The sequence below is a fragment of the Stegostoma tigrinum genome, chromosome 28, assembly GCF_030684315.1.
Source record: "Stegostoma tigrinum isolate sSteTig4 chromosome 28, sSteTig4.hap1, whole genome shotgun sequence".
Taxonomy (NCBI): domain Eukaryota; kingdom Metazoa; phylum Chordata; class Chondrichthyes; order Orectolobiformes; family Stegostomatidae; genus Stegostoma; species Stegostoma tigrinum.
This window is the reverse complement of record NC_081381.1, coordinates 22,591,889-22,618,095: the sequence shown is the minus strand read 5'-3', so window position 1 is coordinate 22,618,095 and position 26,207 is coordinate 22,591,889. Positions and strand designations below refer to the sequence as shown.

The window sequence follows — 26,207 nt, the reverse complement described above, 5'->3', positions numbered from 1 at the left end:
TGGCTAATTCACCTCACCTGCACATCCACAGACTGTGGGAGGAAACCAGAAACGTGAAGGAAACCCACGCAGATGCGGGGAGAATGTGCAATCTCCACACAGACAATCCCCCAAGGCTGGAATCAAACTCAGGTCGCTACTCCTAAGGATAGACTTCATGTAGATTTTAAAGGTTAGCTGAAGGGTCAACAGCCATAAATAGAATTTAAATTCCTCTTGGACAGTAGCACTGAAAAAAAGCAGAATGGTAATCTGTTTTACCTTCTACAAATTTCTTTTTGTTGATGCTTTGCAGTGGACTGGAGCAAGAGTCAACTTGGTGAGTTCTGATTAACCAATTAGTCCCTACCAGGGACTGTTATGTTGAAGATGGTGGGACAGCTGTCATCCCATTAGTCTATTTCAATTTAAACTCATGCCAAAGAGTTGAGAAGAAGAAAAACACATTTGCGTATAGATGCTTTACAAGAACTGGAAGGTCAGCAATCCCTTTTAAGAGAACTTGATTGTATTGAGATTATTGGATCATATTGTGGCAATGACTGGACAGCCAGTAAAAGCCCTAAACTGCCTCTTATTGAGATGGCCCAACACATTTGCCAATCAGACATTTAACAGACCAGTGATTCACCTTGCCAGGATTCAAGGTCCCTGGAGAAGTCTCACAAACCAACAGCTCCTCCCCAGCAACTCCTGTGAATGGCAAGGTCAATGCGGAGGTGGTGATTGTTATCAGTATAACACACACTTTAAGGCCTAATATCATGGACAGACACAGGGCCAAGGTAATGATGGCAGTAAGGGCGTTCTAGTCGGGGCAGCAGCAAATGCGTAAGTATATCCACTTCCTATTCTGCTCCACTACCCTTCCTAATGCTGGATTTCAAATTGAGCACTGCATGCTGTTGAATGGGCAACACCCCAAACACATCCACATGCTAGGCCAGAAATCATGGACTGAGGCCCTTAAGGGGGTGAAAATAGCCAAGCAAGTTCTCATTTGACAGAGGGTGGTTAGACTATCCATACATCTTCCAGTCATGGACTTAATGGGGATGGGGGCAGGAATAGAGCAAGGTCTCTGCACATGACCCTTTTAAATGCTTTCCCCATCACCAAACTTGCCATGCGTGAAGGCACAAGATATCATCCCCACTGGGTGTTTAGTTTAGCAAAAGGAAATACAATAAATACTTATTCCAAAAAGTTCAATATTTTTCTTATGTTTAAAGAGGTTGTTTACATTCCAGTTTTTAGTTCCGTAACTGAAAAGTTAATCTATCTTCTCTCAATGCTGATAAGGCTGCAGTATAGATTAGATTACCTACAGTGTGGAAACAGGCCCTTCAGCCCAACATGTCCACACTGCCCTTTGGAACATCCCACCCAGACCCATCCCCCTATAACCCACACCCTCTGAACACTACGGGCAATTTAGCATGGCCAATCCACCTAGCCTGCACATCTTTGGACTGTGGGTGAAAACCCACGCAGACACGGGGAGAATGTGCAAACTCCACACAGACAGTTGCCCGAGGCTGGAATTGAACCCGGGTCCCTGGTGCTGTGAGGCTGCAGTGCTAACCTCCAGCATTTTCTGTTTCATTCCATATTTCCAGTGTTTATTTAACTGGCGCAGAGTTCTTAAGAGACTGCCCTCATCCAATAAACCATCAAACTCCTCCCTGTCCTCCTGGGACACAGAAATAACTTAACTTTAATGGTAAGCCTAAAATGTGCACATTTCCTTATTCATTCTGCTTCAATCCTTTCTCTTAACCATGTTCATTATCCCACAAGATATCACTAACTTCGTGTGCATAACGACCAGAAGGGTGATAAGGTGGGAAGATCTCCACTTGAGCTGATAAGTTTTTTTTTATCTGAATATCTGTAAAATTTAAGAACACATTTCACGTTATCAAACATTTTCTTTATCATCAAAGAAAACAAAACTGAACTATGGGAGTTTACAATTTTGTGAATAATGAGGAACAGCAAATCCACCCCTCCTGTAGTGGACTGACAAGCCTTGACTGTTTAGAAATATATTTTGGGAGATCAGCAAGTGAGTGAATGTCACATTTAAGAGATTAACAGAAGATAAAGATGGAGGTAGGAGGAATATGGAAATTGCTGAGTTTAAATGGAATAAGTTCCATAGACCCGTATTCACGGATTGATGGGATATAGGGATTGTGGCACTTCTGGATGGAGAGAATCTGTCTTCCTGATTGGAACTGATTGTATGAAGGCAAAGGACGAGGAAAGGAGAAAAACGTTAGCTGCAAGAAAAAACAATGAGGAGGTGATCCAATGACACATGTTTGATTATCCAAACCCTTTTGCGTTGCAAATTAAGTATTCAACGTGCATGGGTATGCACCCACCAGGGACAACGGTTTGTAGCACTACAGCATATATGGTATGTACACACTCAGCTTATTTTACAACAGTCAGTGCTTTTAGCAAAATGAAAAACTGCAGAGTTTCTCTTATCGGCATTTCCCTTTTTTTGGTCTTTAATTTAGCTCACTCTCAGTAAACTCCTCTTTGATGGACTGTTTCCGAGTCTTGCAGTCTGGTACATCAAAACCAAAGTCTCCCCAGTCATCCCCCCGATTGGGAATGGTGATGGTATGACGCACTCGGAAGTGGACAGCTTCCATCACCCGTTGGCGCTGCAGTTCCCCACTTATTGTGCTGGCGTTGTTGCTTGACCTGATCAGCTGCTGCGAGCTATAGTCGTGTCCCTGTTTGAACTCCTGAAGCCCTCTCCAAATCAGAAGGCGGTACTGTTCTGGAATCTTTAGTGCTCCCAAATCCTAATGAAGAAGAAAAGGGTAACTTTAAATGACCAAGTAACAGAATGCACCCAAGTTTTTATTTTAAATTAATTCTTGGGATACGATCATCGATAGCGAGACATTGTTTACTGTCCTTGCTCTGAGAAGGTTGAAACAAGCCTTCGAAAATCTGAGAGAGTGATCTAGCACATTGAAAAAGTGACTCCTGCTGGGAAGTGCTTGTAATGGACACTGGATCAGGTTGTACTTCCCTAATGGTTGGATACCTCCCAGCATTCACTGTCTGAATTCACACAAGAAGAATGGCCACTTGAGCAACCTGTCAGAGGGTGGTTTGCACCTAAATATCCTAGAAGGAACATTGTTAGAGATAAATTGGCCTCCCCAGAAGGGCTTCTTCCAGGTACTCATGGAGAAATAGTGATGGTGATAGGAGTTTAGGTAATTTTCATGGAACCACTTATCTTTCAAATTCCCATATGGCCAGTCAGATCCTGGATAACATTATCAGAAAGAAGGGGAGAAGACAGGATAAAATAAAACTAAGACGTGTTAGGAGGAAAAGAAGAACCAAAGGTTATCCTGGTCTCACTTGAACTCACTGATTGTTTTGTTAGCAAACATAGTGTACAACTGAACAAGACAGACTAGAAAACGCAAGCCATGTTTTAGCAATAACAAGGTGTAGAGCTGGATGAACACAGCAGGCCAAGCAGCATCAGAGGAACAGGAAGGTTGACATTTCGGGCCTAGACCCTTCTTCGGCCCGAAACATCAGCCTTCCTGCTCCTCGATGCTGCTTGGCCTGCTGTGTTCATCCAGCTCTACACCTCGTTATCTCAGGTTCTCCAGCATCTGCAGTTCCTACTATCTCTCTTAAGCCATGTTTTGTTTGCTGGTCTCTGCTAAGTAGCAATTGTGGTGCCAAGAATGGGCCTCAGTGCCTGAGGGCCAGGAAGAGGAAAAAAACATCAGGTTGAATTCTGTTCCTGTTTTCAACCTAGTGTTCCCCTGTTAGACGGTGGACATGTTGATGTCAGGCAGGCATTGGATCAAATTAGACTGATGTGAAAAATGGTCATTCAGGCAAAGCACTGGGACTTAGTCACTGGTCACAGAACTTTATCCCAACAACAGTAAACCCCTTCATTGAAGTTGAGAAGGGGGAAAAGTGTACTTAAAAGAAAAATAATTTGATTAATAGGATGAAAGAATGGGGTCAAGTTTACATTAGGTGTAAAAAAAAATTCATCAACAAAAGGAATCATTGGTATAGCGTGTATGAGTGCATAAACACCTCATGCCTCAGTGTGGGTTTGTTTCCAGACTTCCAAACAAATGAGTTCCTAATCCTATCTGGTTTTGGAGGAGGTTGTTCAAAGGATAGCCTAATGAAGGCTCCCCTCTCCCTTGTATTGGGAATTCCACATGGGCTATGTGCTTTCACCAAACTGGTATAGGCAACATTAAGAACTCTGAGACATGGGGAATTCTGGGTTCAAACTGGCATGCCATCAAATTATGGGCCACAGTTCTGCATTACTTTTCAGGAAGGGAAAGAACCCAGCTGTCATGATCTCTGCTCATAAACCACCTAAGTATTTGTAAACAGTACCTCCAAGGAAAGGTTCTGCAAGTGGTACATTGTCTGCAGCCCTTGTGAGGTGAAATATTCCAGACAGTTAGGACAGCCCAGACCTGTTAAAAAACTATGAAAGAAAATTCAATAAATACATAGAATGAGGCTGACTACAAAACAGTACAGGTTTACTGAGCTTGAATGGGCTGACCAGAAAACATTACAGGTTTATTAACCAGAAAATGCTATAGATTTATTGAGCTGAATGCTAATAGGGGCATCTTGAGCAACAGCATCTACCCAACTTTTATCTGGGTTTATTATTCTCACCAACCTAATCTCCCCTTTTCTTTTCTGAAGGATGTGACTTGGACATTTCCAGAGCTGCCTGCCACCTTCTGATGCCTCTTTCTTCAAAAATGATTTTTATTCACTTTTGAATCTAAACAGTGAATGTTGGCAGGTTTGATTTTGAGAGGAGTTTCCAAGACTGATCCTGTCCTCAAGCACCATCTGTAGTGCTCATTTCCGAGCAGGGATTGCTGAACTGTGAGGAGGAAGGGCCTGAGTAATTTCTATCTTTTCTGATCCAGGGGAACTGAAGGTTCTATGACACCACTACAATTACTCTGGCAGATATCAGCTAAAAGCAGAGATCCAAGATCACACCATGAAGCCTTGCTGGCTCAGCTGCTTATAGGTTTACCATGATACATCACTGGGAAAGGTAAATCTGTTTACTGAGCCAAGAATTGAATAGCATGTTAGTTACATCACTACATGAACCCAGGTGACTTCAAATTATATGATGTTAATTAATTGATATCTTTGTAGAAAAGAAATGCCCACAGCTAATCATCTGAAAGAGGTCTATCTGGTGTAAAAGAGAAGATGGCTTACCTGACTAAAGCTGGGTCTGCAGTGTAGGGTGGGGGAGGAGTGCAGTGTGAATTTGGCCCCATGCCTGCTGACTGTGAGGAACTTCCCCCATTCACATTACCATTAGTTGGTATCTGGTGATGGTGATGATGATGGTGGCTGTTCATTAGAGTTGGGCCTATAAAACAGAAAACACAATTTTAAAGTTTGAAGGCAATATCGCTCTGTTTTGATGCTCATTTCTTCTAATCTCTGGATTTTTTTATTGGTGTCTGATGAAATGTTTGCCATACTTGCTTCAATTTGTGAGCACAAAAGGTAATTTGTTGGGATGTAGAAAATGTTATTAATATTTTACAAAAATGGCTGAATAAACAGTCGTAGAAATGTACAGCGAGAAAACAGAGTTTGCTCCAAGTTGTTCATACCAATCAGATAAATTAATCTGGTCCCATTTGCCAGCTTTTAGCCCATATCCCTCTAAACCCATCCTATTCATTTACCCATTCAGATGTCTTTTAAATGTTGTAATTGTACCAGCCTCTACCACATCCTCTGGTAGCTCATTCTGTACATGCACTAACCTCTGCACAGAACAAGTTGTCCTGAGGCTCCTTTTAAGTCTTTCCCCTCTCACTTTAAACCCATGCTCTCTAGTTTAGGACTCCCCTATTCTAGTGTCAAAACCTTGTCTATTCACCTTATCCATGCCCCTCTGTAAGGTCACTTTCAGCCTCTATCACTCCAGGGAAAATAGCCCCAGCCTATTTGGCCTCTCCCTATTGCTCAAACTCTCCTTGTTAATCTTTTCTGAACCCTTTCAAGTTACACAATATCTTTCCTACAGAGACCTGCACTGAACTTGAAACATACTTGAATATACAGAACATACTTGAAAGGAAAAGAGAAGACAGTATTCATATCTTGAGGTTATCTGAGCATGGACTTGCTGTTTCCTGAGAATGTACTCTCCCTGAATGCTGCTCTATATTTGGAGCACTAATTTGAAGAATCACTCATACAACTATACAAATGTAAAATACATTGGATGCTGGAAGTCTGATGAATAGTCATCTTGACATGAAACTGTTTCTCCCCACACTTGCTGTTTGACCTGCTCAACTTTTTCAGTATTTTTGTTTATAGTTAAGGACTCACTTCTCTTGTGTATGAGAGACTCCATCATGCACTGAATGGATCCAGAGAGGAACTTGAAAGGTAGTGGTGTGGAGAAGGGAAGATAAACCATTGTTACAGATGATTCTGATTATACAGAGAAAAGTGGAGCCCAAGGGAAGGGTTGCCACTGAGCTTGACAGAGGAACAAATATGTCACAGGAGAATGAAGTGATTGATCCTGTCAAGGCATGTACAAATTTTGAGGAAGACAAAGACATATAATCTACTACAGTCACAGTCATAGAGGATGGCTCTTGTGATTTTGATTAGCACCACGAAAGGGATAGAAACCTCACTGGAGAAATTCAACACAACTGTGAAAAAATGATTACAGACTTAGGTGATAAAATGAGAGGAAGAGACACTTGCAGATGGAATGATACGTTGCTAGGTCAATTAAGGGTATTTTGATGAGAAGTTTGGTGTTTTGAAAGGACAGGGCTGCAGCAAAGGAAGAAGTAACACTGCTTGCGATGTTTGAGTAGTGTAAGAACAGAAATGAAGTTGGATAGTCAAGTATTGGTCTCATGGAGAAAGTAAACTGGGAAGTCATAACGGAAGACAGGAGAGAAGAAAGATGTGAGATTAGGGAAAAAGGGAATGAGGAGCATCCCAGGTTTAAATTGGTAGGCAAGGTGAAGATAGCAATGCAGCTAAATGGGCGGTCTTTCAATTTTAATGACCAAGAAATCCAATAACTTGTGGTAGGGTAAGGTGAATGGTTGAAAGAAAGAGACAGCAAAGACAGAAATTCTGGGTTATCACTCCTCTCTAGGATGATTCTGAACTAGTGGGCAATATTGGCAGAGGAAGATGAGGCCTTTTAGTATTTGTTGAATTTGCTACATCTGGTAATGACTGGCTAAACCAGTTAACACTAGACACATTCTAGTCTGTTATTCTTGGATCTGAAGGAGTGAAAATGAGGACTATATCAAAGGGACTGACTGACAAGAGAGAGAGTAAAATTTTTACAAGGAATAAAATCATTAAAAGTGGATTTGTCTCAATAAAATTAACAAAATGTACTACAAATAGATAAATCAGAGAATATGGAGCTGGGGCTGATGGTCAGATTTTAAATTGAAGCATATTGTTGGGTAAAGCAGGGGTAAGCTCGAAGACTGAAGAGGGAAAATAGTCCACTCCCGTGTAATGCTGATTCTTGAAGCCAATAAATGTGCACATCCTCAAAGGCACTAAAGTCCTCAGGTATACTCAGTGCCTGTGCTTAATTACCCATGTGTCCAAGGTTGGCTGAGGTACTCGGGCTGTGCTGGGAAGACTGTCCCACCAGTTGGTTGACAGAAGGCAGTTTGTTCATCATGTTGGGTACCTTGCTTGTGGGTGGTATCACGGCTCCATAAGATGATGAAGCCTGCTGTCTGCTCAAAACAAAATAAAACACATTTAGAATGATTTGCAAGTTTGGAAAGCAAGTTTATTCCACATGTTCATTTAATTAGAAACCTTCCTTCAGTTGTTATGCTTGATAAAACTACATTGAGCGATTTGGATATGAAACTGAGCTACATGGAATGCAAAGGCCTCAGGTTCAGTCCTTCAGTTAAGACGAGCTAGTTTATTCTCAGCATCTATAACTAGAGAGAGAGAGAAACCTAGTAATGCTGCCAATCCTGAAGGCTAAACATGATGCCTACTCGAAGCAAATATATGCATATTGTCAGGGGAGGACAAGACTGGACTTTGTTGCAATACCCTCCCCAGCTGAACAGCTTGCTGACACTGTTTAAAAATGGATAGCCAGGTAAGGCATTGCAAGGCTGTGAACGGTTGTAGAATCATAACCCAGCAAGACCCAGTGCTGTTTAAAAAGAATTAAGATCAGGTGCTGTACTGCACTGTCCTGCAACTGGCTAGATATACAGAATGCAAACATGTCTTTCTCTTATGTTTGATTGTTCCTGTGGTTCACTTTGGGTTTGGTTATTATGCAATTTTTGATGAAAATGTCGGGGAGTGATCCTGTGAGTAACTAAACTGAGTTTTTCACAACCCAGTGCCTTTTTGGTTTTGGCTGCGGAGGAAGCTAATAAGTAGTCTTACCTCACAGCAGGAATTGGTTCTGTCACCTGAACATAAAATTTAGACAGGAATCTGTCAGGAATTGGATGAGTAAAAAAGAATGAAAAGGAATAGGATGGTTGCAGGAATTTTGAAAAGTACAGAAGTAAAAAACAAGTAAAAGGAATGAATGTAGCTACTCACTGGCGCTGTAGCAGTTGCTGTTGCTGCTGCCGGTATGAGTCGATAAGTTGCTGAGGTACCAATTCCATCAGCTCCAGGCTCTCCTTGATCTTCATGAGGATTTCAAAGTTTTCTCGTCCTCGTACCTGTGTGCAATATTGAGACTATCACACTCAGCTCTAATACTCTCAATCATTGGTGCCTATTTTTAATAAGTTTCTTTCCCCATCTTTCTCCTTTGATTTTCTACTTTTAAAATCTTTCCCAAGCATTGTTCAGAAAGCACAGGCAGGTCAAATCAGATCTCACTGCATAACAGGAAACCAATAGATTGAAAAATAGTGAGATTATCCCCTTAACGGCCCAGGGCAAACTGTAGCATTCCAACTACTGCTAATGATGAGGTCAACCAACTCAGTACATACTTCAGGGATTGAAGCGTGGACATTTTTGATTTATTTTTGCTGAAGCAGCTAAGTGAACCTATTGGCATAACTCATGTCATTGAAAAGAAGCCGGAAGTGGATTGCTGGTTTTTGGAACCTATCACACTTTGATCCACTTTTAATATAGTTTGAAAAACTAAATGAAAACTGAATTTCTGCCAAGGTACAAAATATGAATTTTCACTGTCAGGTACCAAGAACAGAAACCTAGCAAACACTGAGACATACAGTATTCCCAAAATAGCGAGCATGTGATTTGGTCTAAATGCTTTTCCATGACTATATTATATCTCTGATTACCGAGTAAGAGACGTAGGTTCATTGCACGAATAATTTTTATACTGCTTCACTAATTGCCAGTTAACTTATCTCAATCAGTGAAGTTTTGAGGATAGAACATGTAGAAAATAGAAATACCAAATTGATACAATGGGGCTGATTTTTTGAGGCTGAAGGTGAGGCACATTGTTGCAGCAATGGACTAGAAAGTTTGAAACAAAAACAGAAATTGTGGGAGAAACTCAGCAGGTCTAGCAGCATCTGTGGGAAGAAATCAGAACAAGGAGGTTTATTCTGCAATAAACGCAAATTACACCTGGCCTGAAAATGTTTGATGTTAACACAGGACACTCAGAATTGAAAGCTGCATCTTTGCTCAAAGTTTAGTCTCAATTGTGATTCAGTGGGTGGTATTGCCTTTGACTCAAATGGTTGTGAATCCAAGTCTCATGACAGAAGCTAGCACTCTAAAGTCTAAGCTAGCACTCCCAATATGGTACTAACAGAGTGCTGCACTGCACTGTTGAAGTTGTCAGTGCTCAGATGGGTTGTAAAATTGATATCCAGTCCTCTCAGGTGAACGTAAAAGATTATGAAGCACAAATGAAAGAATAGGGGAGCTATGGTGGCCTGCCTCATATAGAACGTAGAACAGTTCAGCACAGAACAGGCCCTTCAGCCCACGATGTAGTGTCGAGCATTGATCCTCATGTACGCACCCTCAAATTTCTGTGACCATATGCATGTCTAGCAGTCTTTTAAATGACCCCAATGACCTTGCTTCCACAACTGCTGCTGGATGTATCTCTTACTTTTCTAATTTTATCTCATCACGGAGTGTGGGATCTTACTGTGTCAAAATAATTGCAGATTTTCCTGTACCATAACGGTATCAACATTTCACAAGTACTTCACTAACTGTGGTGTGCTTTTGAATGTCCTGAGGGTATGACAGGCATTCCATAATTACAAGTTGCTTTACTACTCATCTTTCACTTTGGTTAATATAAGCATTCAGTAAAAAATACAGTTCAATTAAACTTTTGGGGAGTGGGTTGCAGAAAGTAAACTGTTCCATTGTCCAGTGGTGACATTGCTTATTTTGTAAAGAGGTGCCTTCTCTTCACCAATGTTTAATGATTATTTATTTGTCCAGACTCCTCCTCTAAACTGTACTCTGAGGATCTATCTCTTTGAAAAACATTTTAGTAATGAGACTTCTCGTAAGTCAGTATTCAATTTCTTTATACTGCCTAAAGTGCCTGGAATGTTTTGAAGACAGATTGTGAATTACAAAGCAAGATTCAATTCTTTTACTTGGAAATTAGTTTGTTAACAGGATGCAGCATCACAGATATTTAATTCTCATCCTAGCTGCTAGTCCTAATATGTTATTCCCAGGCCTTAATCAAGCCCTGTATATCTTTGACAACATAATCAATAAATCATTTGCAAAAGTATTGAGTAGATGAAATCTGTTTTGATCAATACAATCAAATGGAAAAGGAAACAAATGTAAAAGATTCATCTAATTTTGGTCTGGCTAGTGGAGGTGGGCCAGTTAACTACAGAGAAGCTGGGTATTGGAATAATTGGAACAATTGGAATAATTTGCTAAACTTTAACTGATCCTAGTGATCAGTGTGAGGAAGTGCACACCTGGATATTGGGTGAGCACAGATATTTTTAATCAACCTGTTCAGATGTGTTATGACGTATCTCTGAAACAGGGGGATCTTGAATCTGGGCCTTCTGGCTCAGAGGCAGGGACATTACCACTGCACCACAAGCGTTCATAAAATGACATCTCATTTGGGAATTGGGTGAGAATAAGTTTGCATTAAATAGTCTACCAAGTAATCTTGCCTACATGTGCACATGAAACCTAGATGAAGTACCTGGACAGCATCCAAACCTATCTGGTAGGTTAAGCCCTGTTTCTTCAAACATCACTGAGCTATTTAACTGTGAATGTGTACTGTTGTTAGAAATGATAGAGAAGTAAGCATAGTGAGCTGTGGAGGCAACATTACATTGAATGCTTTGATGGCTAAAGAAAAGAAGCAAATACTCACAGGTACATAGAAAAACTCCTCGTCTCCATGCCTCCTCTTTTTGATACCCGCACTAGGCCCCTGAACTCCCTGTGGTGTCTGTTTGAAGGCTGAAACACAAAAGACAATAACATCTAGTCACTTCTCATTGTCATTCCCTTGTGATGTGTTTAATAACCTTTCCTAAAATATTTCACTTTGAATTTCCTAAATTACTCCAGGCCAGAATTGGCAGCACATGGACAGTTCTGCATTTATATTGAACAGAAGTTTCAACTTAAACTCCATATTTTTCTTACAGTAACTTTGAATTTTAATTGTGAATAAAATAAAAAACGGTGGTTTGGGATTGTGTAGCCTTTGTAGACGTAACTAGAAGCATCATGCAGCTAAGGAATTGCCATCTATGCTGAATTGATGATGTCAGGTGTGTCATTATATGCAGAGGCTGTGTGGCTAATGACTGTAAATAGAAACCATTCAAGATAATCTGGACAGAGAGAAGTTTGACAGTGAGAACTAAGACCAAGTTGGTTTCTCAGCTTTTGAAAGACATAGCATGGAAGACCAAGACCAGAGAATGTCATTCTGTCTAATCTAATTTTAATATTAATGACAGCAATGGCAAACCAACCCCCAGCCTGACCACGCGCCCCCCGCCACCAACATCGAACCCATCGCCTGCCTGTGTTTAGACCCGCAAAACTTACTGCGTTTGTTACCATTTCCATTTTTTGCTGCACTCTCATTGATGGCTTGCTGCTCACGGTAATGGTCCTCATCTGCTTTCCGATCTCTTCCTGGGCAAGCACAGATTCGACCTTCAAATGACCGGCGTCCAAGAACCTGGCCACTGAAGGAGATGACAAGGGCATTCATTTAAAGAGGGAACTGCATGAACCTCACCATGACCATCACCCAGTGAACCCTCTATTGTGGAAAAACTTTCCAAGGCATTTCACACAATGGAGAATTGGAGCAAGTACCTTTGGTGGGGGGGGTCAGAAGAAGAAACTGAAAGCTCTGGTTGATGAAATGATTTAAGAAAGCTTTTAAACATGGGAAGGGAAATAGAAAGATTTTCATAGGTTATTTCTCAGAAGGGGGAAACGGTAGTTGAAGGTGCAATGAAGGAGAACGGCTACACAGACGTATGACTGAAAAAACTGAAGGATCTAGGTCTACAGAGACTGGATTGCATGAGGCCAAGCTTTGGAGTGATCTGTGGATAAAAGTCATATTTATGATCCATTGGGAGACAGGGAACAGAAATGGTTCAGCAAGATTAAGAGAGAAAATACAGATTTGGATAATGGGTGGAACAAGATCATCGAGAGTAAATGGGAAAACAAAGGGGTGAATTTTCTGGAGGTGGCAAGGGTCCTGCAGCTTCTGGCAAAAATGGGACATAACCCTGCTTTTGTAAGTAGCAGGACTTGATGGTATGACTGCATTAATTGGCAACTGGTAAGTGGCTCCTAATGAGGATAGCAGATTGTTGCTAACATCAGACATCCAATTCAAAGGCTTGTAGGGTCTGGGGAGGCCTAACCACTGATAAAATGCCAACAGAGGTGAGAACAGGTCCTTAATTGGTCACCTAAGTGTCTCAACTGGGTTTTAGGCGCATGAACCATCTGCCACTTTTCTTGTCTTTGGCAAATGGAATGACAACAAAAAGTCAACAGGTAATTTGCAAGAACTAATAGGAACTGCAGATGCTGGAGAATCCGAGATAACAAGGTGTAGAGCTGGATGAACACAGGCCAAGCAGCATCACAGGAGCATTTTCTGATGAAAGGTCTAGGCCCGAAACGTCAGCTTTCCTGCTCTTATGATGCTGCTTGGCCTGCTGTGTTCATCCAGCTCTACAGGTAATTTGCAAGTCTTTATCCTTCAATCACATCCCTAGAGGGCTGCTGAAGTTCAGCTATTTACTATGAATGTCAACTTTTCCTCTTGTGCCTTTTATGAATGACTTTGAAACTAAGGAGCAATAATTGTAATAGAACTCTTTACAGATGGTTACTTACTCCCTTGTTTCCAAGGTGATGATAATGAGGATAGGTCTTCGATTCATTCCACCTACACAGCTACTGTTGCACATGAAATTGTAGAGAATTGTAGTGAACTCTGTTCCTACCTATCCAAAGAAGACAGATCAATCATTCAATAAATCAGTCTCCAATAAACAAGTTGGTACATAACATTTTAGTATATATCTGTGTTATAACAGTAATGCAATTGAAATTAAAAGACTCATTTCATACCTCCATTTCAACTATTTCTTACTAATCTCAAAGCTATGGATCTCCTGTCTTCTTATCTCAAAAAAGCTTGATGATACTTAATAAATGCTTCTAAATTTAGCACAACTTCTTTTCTAAATATTATTGAGCTCCTTCACTATGGTGGCTCATTTGAATTTCTCCATTTAACACAGCAAAAGGACACTGCTGAAATACCAATCTGCCTTTTCTTTTCAATGCCTGTGTGTGATCCACCCAAGGTGTGTTTTTATCATTTATTCAAGGGATGTGGGTGTTGCTGTCTAGGCTGGCATTTCTTAGCCATCTCTAAATGCTCTGAAGAAGATTATGTGAGTTGCTGCCTTGAACTGCTAAGTTCTTGAGTTGTTTGAACAGCCATTGTGTTGTTAGAAAGCGAGTTCCAGGATTTTGATCCAGCAACAATATAGAAATAGTGATACAGTTCCAAGTCAGGATGGTATGTATTAGAGGGGTCCTTGCAGACAGTGGTGTTCCCATGCATTTGCTGTTCTAGTCCAGGTAGAAGGCAGAGGTTGTCAGTTTGGAAGATGCAATCTAAAAACCCTTGGCGAATCTTGCAGATGGTATACACTGTTGCCACTGTGCATTGCTGTGAAGGAATGAATGTTGAAGGTTGGTGGATACTGGGTGACATTCAAATAGGCAAGGTCATTGATGAAGTGGTTGAAGATGTTTGGGCTTAGGACACAGCCCTGAGGAACACCTGCAGTGATGAACTTGGGCTCAGTTGTTTGACTTCCAAGAAACAAACTCATCTTCTGTGCTGGGTATGATTCCCTCTGATTCTCATCGACTCCAGCTTTCTTAAGGTTCCTTGATGCTGTACTTGGTTGAATTCTGCCTTGATGTCAAGGGCAGTTACTGTCAGCTTATCTCTGGAATTCAGCTCTTTTACCCATGTTTGGACCCCACCTTTAAGGACATGGGGACCCTAGTGCACCTGGCAGATGTGAAACTGAGCTTAAGTGAACTGGTTATTCCTTTGCAGTTGCCACTACATAGCATTTTTGATGCTCCTGTTCATCACTTTGCTGATGATCAAAAGTGGATTGACAGTGCAATAATTATCTAAGGTCCACATGTGGCAGTGGTTTCCAAGAGTAGAAACAAATGTGTCAACATGCCAATCAGCAAGTCCCAAAGGAAAGTCCCAACAAATGCATAGCTGTGCAGCTCAGAAAGGATGTTGATATCTGGGTAGTTTTCCACATTATCAGGTAGATGTTACTATTGTAGTTGTACTGGAACAGCATGGCTAGGGTGCAACTAATTCTGGAGCACAAGTCTTCAGTAGCATTATGGAATTTTGCCAAGATCCTCAATATTTCCTTTATCCAGTGTATTCAGCCGTTTTTCAGTTTCATGTGGAGTGAATAGCCTTGGTTGAAGACTGGCATCTATGATGCTGGTGTTCTCAGGAGGAGGCCGAGATGGGTAATCAACTCAGCACTTCTGGCTGAAGTGGATCAGATACTTTTGCACTGAAGTACTGGTCTCCTCCATAACTGAAAGTGCGGATATTTGTAGAGTTACCACTATCTGTAAGTTGTTTAATGATCCACCACTATTCACAACTGGATAATGCAAGGCTGCAGAGCTTAGATCTTATCTGTTGATTGTGGGATCACTTAACCATGTCTATTGCATGATGGTTCTGCTGTCTGACATGCAAGTAGTCCTTTGTTCATACTGTGAGTTGAGCAAACCTTTGACTGGACTCGAAATGCTAACTCTGTTTTCCTCTCTACAGTTCTACTAAGTTTTTCCTGCTTTATTTCAGATTTACAACATCCACAGATTTTTGTTTTTTTATTAGGTCCTGTCTTGTATCTTCTCCAGGTTGACAACTCATTTTTAGGTATGCTTCGTGCTGCTCCTGGCATTTCCTTCTGTACTCTTTACTGAACCAGAGCTGATCTCCCAGGCTGATGGTAATTTTAGAGTGGGGGACATATTGGGCCATAAGGTTACATATAAACACAGAAGATAGGAGCAAGAGTGGGCCATTTGATCCCTCAAGTTTGCTTCACCATTCAATGTGATCATGGCTAATCAATGAGCTCCATGCCTTCATTGTGCCTTTCCCCCTTATCTCGGATCCTGTCAGCCACAGAATTATAACAATCTCATTCCTGAAAATGTTTTGGCCTCAACTACTTTCTGTAGTAGTGAATTCCACAGGCTCACCACTCTATGGGTGAATAAATTTCTCATCAGTCTGAAAAGATTTATCCCTGGTTCTAGACTCCCCTACTACTGGAACATCCTTCCAACCAAAACTGCACACAGAATTCCAGGTGTATCCTCACCAATGCCCTGAATAATTGCAGTAAGACATCCTTGTTTGTGGACTTGAATCTTCTTGCTATGACAGCCAATTTGTCTTCTTTTCTGCCTGCTGCATCCGCATGCTTACTTTTGGCGAGAGATGCATGAGGACACCCAGGTGTCAGTGAATATTCCCCTCTCTCACTTTACAGCCATTCAAGTAGTAATCTGCTTTCCTATTTTCAGTACCAAAGTGGATAACCTCACACTTATCCACATTATACTGAACTGCCTACTCGCTCAGCCTGTTCACACCGTATTGCAACATTTCTGCATCCTCCTTACCGCTTACCCTTCCATCCAGCTTTATGTCATTTCCAAATTTGGAAATATTACGTACAGTCACCTCATCTAAATCATTACCATATATTGTGAACAGCTGAGGTCCTAGTATCGATCCTTGCTGTACCCCACTAGTCACTGCCTGCCATTCAGGATAAGACCCATTCATTCCTACTGTTTGTTTCCTGTCTGCTAGCTAATTTCTTATCCATCTCAATACATCACCCAATATCCCATAAGCTTTAGTTTTACACACTGAGGGAGTTTGTCGAAAGCCTTCTGAAATTTTAAATAAATCAACCCACTGAATGAGCCAGGAAAGGTGATCAATGTTTCAGTAGGAGAGCATTTTGGTGACCATAACTCCATAAGATTTCGAGTTGTCTTGAACAAGGACAAAGAGTGGTCCTTGGGTGAGGGTGCTTAATTGGGCAACAGCCAATTTCATCCAAATTAGACAGGAATTGGGGAATGTGAATTGGGTGCAGTTATTGGAGGACAAATCTATGTCAGGCCTATGGGAGGCTTTGAAAGACCTGTTGATCAACATACAGGACATGCGAGTTCCTGCAAAACTGAAGGATAACAATGGGAGGAACCATGGAGGACCAGGGAAATTGTAAGCTTAGTCAAAAGGAAAAAGGAAGTATGTGACTGGTCTGGGCAGCTACAAACTGATGAAGCCCTTGAAGAGTATAGATAAATTAGGAAGGAACTTAAACATGGGACTAGGAATGCTAAAATATCTTTTGCAATCAGGGTCAAGGAGTTTCCCAAGGCTTTTAATGCATACTATATATTAGCAGAAAAAGTACAGCAAGGGAAAGAGTAGGCCCACTCAAGGACAAAGGAGGGAAGTTATGCATGGCACCACAGGAAGTGGGAAAGATCCTTAATGAGTACTTTGTATCAGTATTTACCTTGGAGAAGGATGTGAATGATATTGAGGTCAGGGATGAGTGCGTGAATACTCTAGAAAATATCATTATATTGGAGGAGGAAGGTCTGTATTAAGGTAGACAAGTCCCCAGGGCCAGATGGGATCTATCCCAGGTTTCTTCAGGAGGCTAGGGAAGGAATAGCTGGAGCATTAGCAGATATCTTCATATCCTCGTTGACCATAGGCGACATTCTAGAAGACTGGAGATTAGCCAATGTTGTTACCTAGTTTAAGAAAGGAAGCAGGGATAGTCCAGGAAATTGTAGGCAATTGAACCAGATGCCTGTGGAGAGGAAGCTCTTGGAATAGATACCAAGTGACAAGATATATACACATTTGGAAGAAAATGGGCTAGATAGTGACAGGCAGTGAGTTTTTTTTACTGGGAAAGCCATGTCTCACCAACTTGATTGAATTTTTTGAAGCAGTCACGAAGATAATTGATGAGGGAAGGGCTGTGAATGTAGTTTATATAGGCTTTAGTGAGGGATTTGTTAAATTCCCACATGGCAGATTGGTATAAAAACAATCACATGAGATTGAGGGTGGGCTGGCTAGATGGATACAAAACTGGCTTGGTCATAGAAGACAGAGGGTAGTGATGCAAGAGCGTTTTTCAGAATGGAGACCAGTAACTAGTGGTGTTCCACAGGGATCAGTCTTAAGTCCTCTGTTTGTAGTATATACAGATGATCTGGAGAATGTGGGTGGTCTGATTAGTAAGTTTGTAGATGATACGAAGATTGGTGGAGTTGCTGACAATGCCGACAATTATGATAGGATAAAACAGGATAAGGATAGATTGGTGACTTGGGCACACAAATGGCAGATGCAGTTTAATCCAGACAAATGCAAGGTGATGTATTTTGGAGGATCAAATTTAGGTGCGAATTATAATGTAAATGACAGAACCCTTAGGAACATTAACATACGGATGGATCTGGGCATGCAGGTCCACAGTTCCCTAAAAGTGGCAACGCAGCTGGCCAAGGTGATTAAGAAGGCAAATGGCATGCTTCCCATTGTCGGCCAGGGCATGGGGTGCAAGAGTTGGCAAACCACGTTGCCGCTATATAAAACCCTTGCCAGCCTGCATTTGGAGTAATGTGAACAGTTTTGGTGGCCACACTACCAGAAGGACATGAAGCTTTGGAGAGAGTGCAGAGAAGGTTCACCAGGATGTTTCCCAGATTCAAAGGCATTAGCTATGAGAAAAGATTAAAAAGACGAGGATTGTTTTCACTGGAAAGACGCCAGCTGAGAGGAAGCCCAATAGAGATCCACAAAATTATGAGACGCATTGATAGGGTGGGTGGTCAGAGGCTTTTTCCAAGGGTTGAAATTTCAATTACAATTATAACAGGTTCAAGGTGAGAGGAGGATGGTTTAAGGGAGACGTGTGAGGGAAGTTTTTCACGCAGAGAGTAGTAGGAGCCTGTAACGCACTGCCAGAACAGGTGGTGGAAGCAGGCACATTGGTAACATTCAAGAGGCATCTGGATGGTTACATGAGTAGGGAAGGAATAGGCCACAGACCGAATAAGGGGAGAAGTTTAGTTAGGGCATGATGATCAGCATAGTCTTGGAGAGCTGAAGGGTCTGTTCCTGTGCTGTACTTCTCTTTTGTTCACTGGCTCCCCTAAACAACTGTATGATTTAAATCCTCAAAGAATTCTAGTAGATTTGTCAGGCATGATTTCGCTTTTGTAAATTCATGCTCACTGTGTCAGATTCTACCACTGTTTTCTAAGTACTCTGTTATAAATTCCTTGATGATGGTCTCTAGCATCTTCCCCACTATTGACATCAGTCTCAGTGGTCAATAATTCCTCTTTTGAAATAGTGGGATTACATTAGCTATCTTACAATCTGTAGGAACTGTTCCAGAATCCAAAGAATCTTGGAACATGACCACCAGTGCATCCACATCTAGAGCCATCTCCTTAAGCACTCTGTAATGTAGATAATCATCCCCTAGAGTTTTAACAGCCTTCAATTTCATTAATTTCTCCAATACCATTTCTCTACTAATATAGGCTTCAGTTCCTCCCTCTCACTAAACCCTGCATTTTTCATCCTTTCTGGCACATTATTCGTGTCTTCCTTTGAGAAGACAGAAGCAAATATAAATTCTCCTGTTTTTGACTCTAAGGAACCTAGATTAGATTTCACCAAATTTTTTTCACATACCTATAGAAACTTTTACAGTCAGTTCTTATGTTACCTGCAAATTTACTCTCATACTCTATTTTCCTACTCTTAATCGACGCCTTGGTTCACCTTTGCTGATTTTTAACTTATTCCCAATCCACAGGTTCATTGTTTTGCTTTTTAATTTGTATGCTGCTTTTTTGCATCTAATACTGAATCTAACTTCCCTTGCAAGCCATGGTTTGGTCACTGTTCTCTTCTGGTGCTGCTGGTGGCTCCGAGCAGTTCATGGATGTCCAATGTTGAATTATTACTTCTGTTCCAAGTCTGTCTTTATTTAGCAAGGGTGTCTGCAATGTGAATACATGACTTTGTACAAACAAAGACTTTTCAGTGGTCACTTTTACATACTGTCATGGTCAGCTGCATCCAAAAGAAATACACTGGTAAGGATCAGGTCAAGTAGATCTTTCTCTCTTGTTGATTCCCCACCACCTGCTTCAGATCTAGTCTAGCAGCTATATCCTTTAGGACTCAGACAGCGTGATCTGTATTGGTGCTACTTAGCCACTTTAGGCTACTTAGCCACTCTAGCCGGAGTAGATCATTGCTCTTGCCACTATTATTACTTCTCCGAGTTCTGTTGAACATGGAATAGTTCTGATTAAATGGCCGAAAGGGTGCAATAGATGGTCATCAGTAGGAGATTTCCTTGGCCAATTTTGATCCAATGTTAAGAGAGTTCATGGCGTATAACATTCAGAAATTCTAGGGCAATTCCTTCACAACTATATCCTTCACAACATATCACTGCAATGACATAGCTGATGGGTCCAGTGTGTGCATAAGAAAGGACATACTCTGTGATGCTGTTTTCAGAATTTGTTGTCCTTACTACCTTATCTTCTAAACTGACAGTTTTGATTCAGTGTTAAATTTTGTACACTACATTCTGTGATATATACTAAGCACATTATTACATAAAAGCACAATCAGAATTTACCTGGTACTGCAATATTTCTTATAGTTTTAATCATTGTTCTCTCCAGCTTGTTTAACCTTTACCAACAATTCAATGACGGCAGAATATTGGGCCCTTAGTTTCCAGTAAAAAACATTCCATACCTTACACTAGGTGTCAGTATAACCTCAGGAGTCTGTCATTTATGAAACTTTCTTGTTCAAAACATAGTTTTTTTGATTCAGGATCCAAGATTTTGCTTAAGGTATTTTTCATCATCTCAAACATTGTAATTTCTACAATAACGTATCTGGTCATGATTTCTGACAATGCACTGGAGGAGTGGAGGAGTGGTGGTAATCCAGAGTCCCACACTAATGTTCTGAGGATATAGGTTTGAATCCACCATAGCAGATTTTGAAATTTTAATTCAACAGAAATCTGGAATTACAAAATAACCTAATGTGACCATTGTTTCACTGTCTTAAAATCCATCTGTTTCACTAAGCTCTTTAGATAAGAAAATCTGCCATCCTTCCATGGTCTTGCCTACATATGACAACACTGTGGCCAACTTCTAATTGCCATCTGTAATGGCCTAACAAGCACTTCGTTATATCAAACTATTACTAAGTCTAAGGAAAGGAACAAAACTGGATGGACCACATGGCAACAAACTAGACACCAGAAATGGGAGGTTAAACAAAGCATTTGGCTGTGCATGTTCTCCTTATCAATACGTGTGATAATTGATAGAGCTGTCTCACACTGTACTCAAGCCATGACCTGGGAAACATGAACAGTGATTGTGGACACCATGAAGTTTGACCTGTGGTTGAGTCCAGGCCTATTGCAATGTGTAGACTCGTAACTGCCTTCTGGACAATTTAAGGATTGGACAATGAATGCTGGCCTAGCCTGCAACTTCTACATCCAATGAATAAATTTTTTAAAAAATCAAACTGCATCAGGTCAAACATCGTGAGAAAGTAACTGATTACCACCTAATAAGCCCAATTGGCTAATGAATCATTTCTTCTTTTTGTTCAACACTACTTGGAAGAAGCAGTGAGCATGCAGGGGCATAGAATGCATAATGGATGGGGGACTTCAATGTCTATCATCAAGAATGCCTTGGTAGCACCACTACTGAATGATTTGGCTATGTCCTAAAGCAATTAGTTGCCAGATTGGGTCCATATCAAGTGGTGAGGGAACCAGCAGATACATTTGTCCACAATGCTGTCTAAGCTAGTGACCCCCACATCCTGTGAATGAATAAGAATTGTTCAAGTTTTAACTGCAAAGAAAATCTAGCTGGAGAGTATAACTAACTGATGAGCCTGATCCACATGCGTCATCTATTTGAATGATTCTTCATGCTTTTCTCTTTTCTCGTGTTACATGGGGATACCACAATGCTGGTTGTTCACTTCATGACAGTCACCAATTTTTAATTTGACAGGTAGTTTTATAGTTGGATGCCCTTACTGCTGAAAACCTTCCTCATTTAGCCAGGTTGAGGACTAGCACTGATACACACTGATTTGCCTCTACCAGTGCTAGGATTTTTTTTGGGGTGGCCAACAAGCCCTGGGATGGGTCTCGAACTCAGGGGCTTCAAATGTTCTGTTTCGTATTCCAGTTCTTGAAAATATTATAAAAGACACTTATGGTTTTGCTCCTAATTCATGGGTTCTATTGCACAATGATTTTACGATGAGCCAAACCTCTATATTTATTCACATTTCACAGAAAAATATCTTGCTTCCTGACTAGATGAAGGCCATTTCAATCTAATCTACCTTGCTTAGAAATAAAAGCAAAAATTAAAGACAAATATTTGCAATGTACCTGTGGAGGCTCAAATGGCACCAAGACGCTCTGCCGTCCTGTGACAGCATCATCAATGTATTGAGCAAGGTTGTTTCCTTCCACCCTGATCAGGTGACTTGCTGGAGCGGACTGGCCTGGAAGGACGGCAGTGACACACAGGCTATAAAATGCGACCAAGACAGAACTGAATAATGACGGTCCAATGAGGATTCACTCAGAAGGAAGCATACAGACCCAACAGTGAAATAATATTCAGAGAGAGTAGGAACTGCCGATGCTGGAGAATCTGAGATAATAAGTGAAATCTGGTTATCTAGTGAAATAACATTTTCGATTTGTCTAACTTACTCCACTTTATTATTTATTTGGAATGAGATGTCAATAAACAGAATGAGAGTCATGAAGATCTGAATGAAATATAGCACACCAACTCAGACTGGGGTTCAGAAGACAGATCTCTGAGGCAGGATTACAGGCTTCATTCAATTCACTAACAACCTTGCTTTCCTCTTCCAACTTCTTTTCTTCTCTCCTCATGTTAGCGAAGATCAATAAATGTCATCCTGCTTTCATCAATCTCACTTAAGCAATCAATTTGCATACATATATTATGTACAATAATATTAACTATGCAGTTTGAGATTGCTGGTAAGTTATTCAGCTGTGGAGATGCATTATAATTGAATATGAACCTTAGCCCAAGCCTAATCCTGGCCTCATCTAGAAGGAGTTAGTGACAAGTAATCCGGTAGGGGTAATTGGCCCACTTTTTCTCATCATTAATCTAGAGGCATAAAGGTAATTTGCAGTGCTTCCTGTCACTGTCATAGATGACATTGGCACATGCGCCAGTGGTCTTCATCTATGACACACCAGACAGTAACCAAATTGGCATTCTAAGATATTTATTTAAACAGGGGATCAGAACAGGATGATCAATTTTTACCAATGTTTGGAAATTTCATTACATTTAAGAATTGGAGGAGAAGATGGATCATAACTGCACTGTCTGGCAAGGCAAGGAAAAGAATTAGGAGCCGATAAGTTTAGACATAACACTGCTGCCAACGGAATTTGCTGAGCTGAGTAAATAGCTGTCATATAAATGAACTGATTTATTTTATTTCTACCGAAGCTGTTTAATAGACTCATCACAATCTAACTGGCAGGAGTAATCCAGACTACAGTTGCAATAAGGCCTTACCTGCAGGTAGTTAATAAGTGGGCATGATAAATTTTCATTTGGCAGATATAAAACTCGTTGAAAATTTGCTACTGAGCTCGATTGCAGAAGGCAAATTGTTATTCTTCAATGCAAGTTTGGCACTGTTCCTGACAACAAACAATTTACACATAAATTGGCTAATTTTGCCAGTTTGTTCACTGGTCCTCATTTGTAAAGCTGCTGGGTGTCAACATAATTGAACTTGGAAAAAATTGGCATATATACCATATCTACTGATAAAGATAAAAACATTAAGACACTTTGGCGTACTAAGCCCTGCACGCACAGAGTATATACATTGAATTATGATTTCAGCTGTGGTGCTGGCATCAGCTGCTGAGAAAACACTCACTTATTTCCCAACAGGTTAGAAGGAAAGTCAGAGGAAGAGCCAGTCTCAGACTGCATTGCTGAGCAATTGTTTTTGATTAGGTGAGAGAGTCTATCGCTGTCTGCTTTTTCAGCAGAGGATGGACAGGGGAGGAAAATATCAATTCCCCCTGTTATTGCTTATGCATTCTGTTCTCTTTTCCACCAGGCTATTTTTAGTTTTGAGTTCTTTCATTGAAAGATTCTCCCCCTGAACCTCTCCCCTCATAAGGTATGGTGACTATCAGATTAAACCACCACCTGTCTAATGAGGGAACTGCCCTCTGGTCTGGTAGGACAATGGCAACTTTGCTTTATAATTTAATACAGCAACAAAGAATATGGATGGTGAAAGATAAATTTCATTTTCATCATTGTTTAAACTGAGGGCGGGGTGCACTTTTGCACATTAAGTATGCAAGTTACATCACGTGAAGAAATGGAAGTTGCAAGTACAAAGGACTTTGCAGTGTGGACATGTACAGCATCATTTGGAACATGTGAAGAAGGGCGGAGGGACCTGGGGTTAGTGATTGGCAATACAGTGTAGGTGGAATTGTTTACACACACCATGATTCCAGCCCATCCTCATAGGGAGACTTCCAGACTGGAAAATGTATGACAAAATAAACAACCACTTTAAAATGAATGGGTCATTTCTCTGCAAGGATATTGATACACATATTCCTCAGAATAAACAGTCCCTAATTTTAAGCTAACTTCAATCTAAGGCAAGTTTATTCAGTTCATTATTAATTCAGTGAATAATTTTTGCTTCTTTAGATCTCACCTTGAGTGAGAAAAGAGGGCATTTCCCCAGTACTGTCATGAGCACTAGAGACAGTTGCAAAAGCTTTGCATAAGCCATGCCTGGAATGCACTGTGGGAAGTGCCACTAATTCCATAGTGTGGGGGTAGATTTGTAGCCACTAGCATACCTGCTACAGGGAGTAACTACACAAAAATTCATTGCAACAAATCTTTATGACTGCACGGAATAGACTACCACTTACCAGAACATTCGACCAATGGTTCTTTCCCCCCTTACAATCTTTCAGTCATTTTTAATTTTCTAATAGAGACAACATGAATGGAAAAATAAATTGTCTGGTGCGCCAATGTGCAAGTGTGGAATCCTACTAAAGGAGAATAAAGTCAGCAGATCTGTACTTCCACAGTGAGCTTTGCTTGAAGGGACCACATGTCAGAGAATTAGCTACTGCAGGGTAATGTTGATCCTCAGATCTGTGATCTCTTTGGATTTGACTCTCCAAAAGGGGAGAGGTATAATCATTGTGGAATGATGGATCAATGCTTTCAGGACAGGAAAGAGCTGGAAAACCAAACAGATAAATTTGCTCAAGTCAAGCTCCCTAAAACCAGGAATATTTTTTTCTGTTTTCACATTGTAAACAGGTGATGAGGGAACTGAAGGAAGACATGAAAAGTCTAATTAAATCCAATACATGAGAAATGAATGAATCACAGGAGTGTCATGGTCAGTAATCTAAAATCATAGATGTTTACAACACATAAGGAAGCCATTCAGCCCATTGTTTCCTCAATGGTCTACCAAGATCTGACTACACTAATCCTCTTTTCCAGCTTTTGGACAATAGCCCTGCAGAAGATGGCAACATACGTGAATATCTAAATACTGCTTGAATATTGCTAAAGTTTTAGATTCAGCCTCCCTTTTGAGCAATGAGTTCCAGATTCCCACAACCCTCTGTGTAAAGAAAGTCTCCTCAATTCTCCTCTTTACCTCCTACCTCTTGCCTTAAATCTACGCCTCCTGGTTATTGACCCCCTCTACTAATGGAAAAGAGCCTTCCTATCCATTCAATCAATGCCTCTCATAATTATACACCTCAATATAGTCCTCTCTCAACCTTTGCTGCTCCAAGGAAAACAACGCCGATCTATCCAAACTTTCCAGAAAATTACAGGCCAGTCAGCCTAATATCTCGATGGTGGAATAGTTATGAGAAAGAGTTATGAGGGACAGAATATACCCGCACTTGCAAAGACAGGAATTTATCAGGGTTAGTCAGCACAGATTTGTTAAGGGAAGTTTGTGTTTGACAAACTTTATCAAATTTTTTGAGCAGGTAACCTGAATTGTTGGTGATGGCAATGAATTTGATATGGTCTGTATGCACTTCAGCAAGGCAGTTAGTCCAGGCAGATCTGGTTAATCATCCGTGCACCCTCTCTAGTAGAATGAATTCCTTCCTGTGAGCTGATGATCAGAACTGCACGTAATATACCAGATTGGATAGGCCGGGGCTGTTGACCTTGAAAGAGGACCTGATCAAGGTGCATAAGACTACGGCTTAATTAACATTGTTAAAAGATCCGGCATTACCTCTTTGTACTTGTATTCTGTGCTT

At 40.8% G+C, this 26,207-nt stretch overlaps 1 protein-coding gene across 6 annotated transcripts in view; it reads right to left on the bottom strand.

Annotated features, from left to right (window-relative positions):
- Positions 1-1,403: 1,403 nt before the first annotated feature.
- The window catches only part of tp73 (tumor protein p73), a 240,321-nt gene continuing 215,517 nt past the window's right edge, over positions 1,404-26,207 (bottom strand). For 4 of the 6 annotated variants that reach the window (XM_048561879.2, XM_059655628.1, XM_048561880.2 and 1 more), the window contains 9 exons: positions 22,239-22,354; positions 13,465-13,574; positions 12,142-12,284; positions 11,453-11,541; positions 8,674-8,798; positions 7,684-7,829; positions 5,287-5,443; positions 4,423-4,516; positions 1,404-2,825 (listed from right to left, as the gene is read on the bottom strand). In XM_048561879.2, coding sequence (XP_048417836.1) covers positions 2,523-2,825; positions 4,423-4,516; positions 5,287-5,443; positions 7,684-7,829; positions 8,674-8,798; positions 11,453-11,541; positions 12,142-12,284; positions 13,465-13,574; positions 22,239-22,354 — 1,283 coding nt within the window. In that variant the 3' untranslated portion in view covers positions 1,404-2,522. The remainder of the gene's footprint in view (positions 2,826-4,422; positions 4,517-5,286; positions 5,444-7,683; positions 7,830-8,673; positions 8,799-11,452; positions 11,542-12,141; positions 12,285-13,464; positions 13,575-22,238; positions 22,355-26,207) is intronic. The other 2 variants (XM_048561881.2, XM_048561883.1) reach the window with 2 other exon arrangements.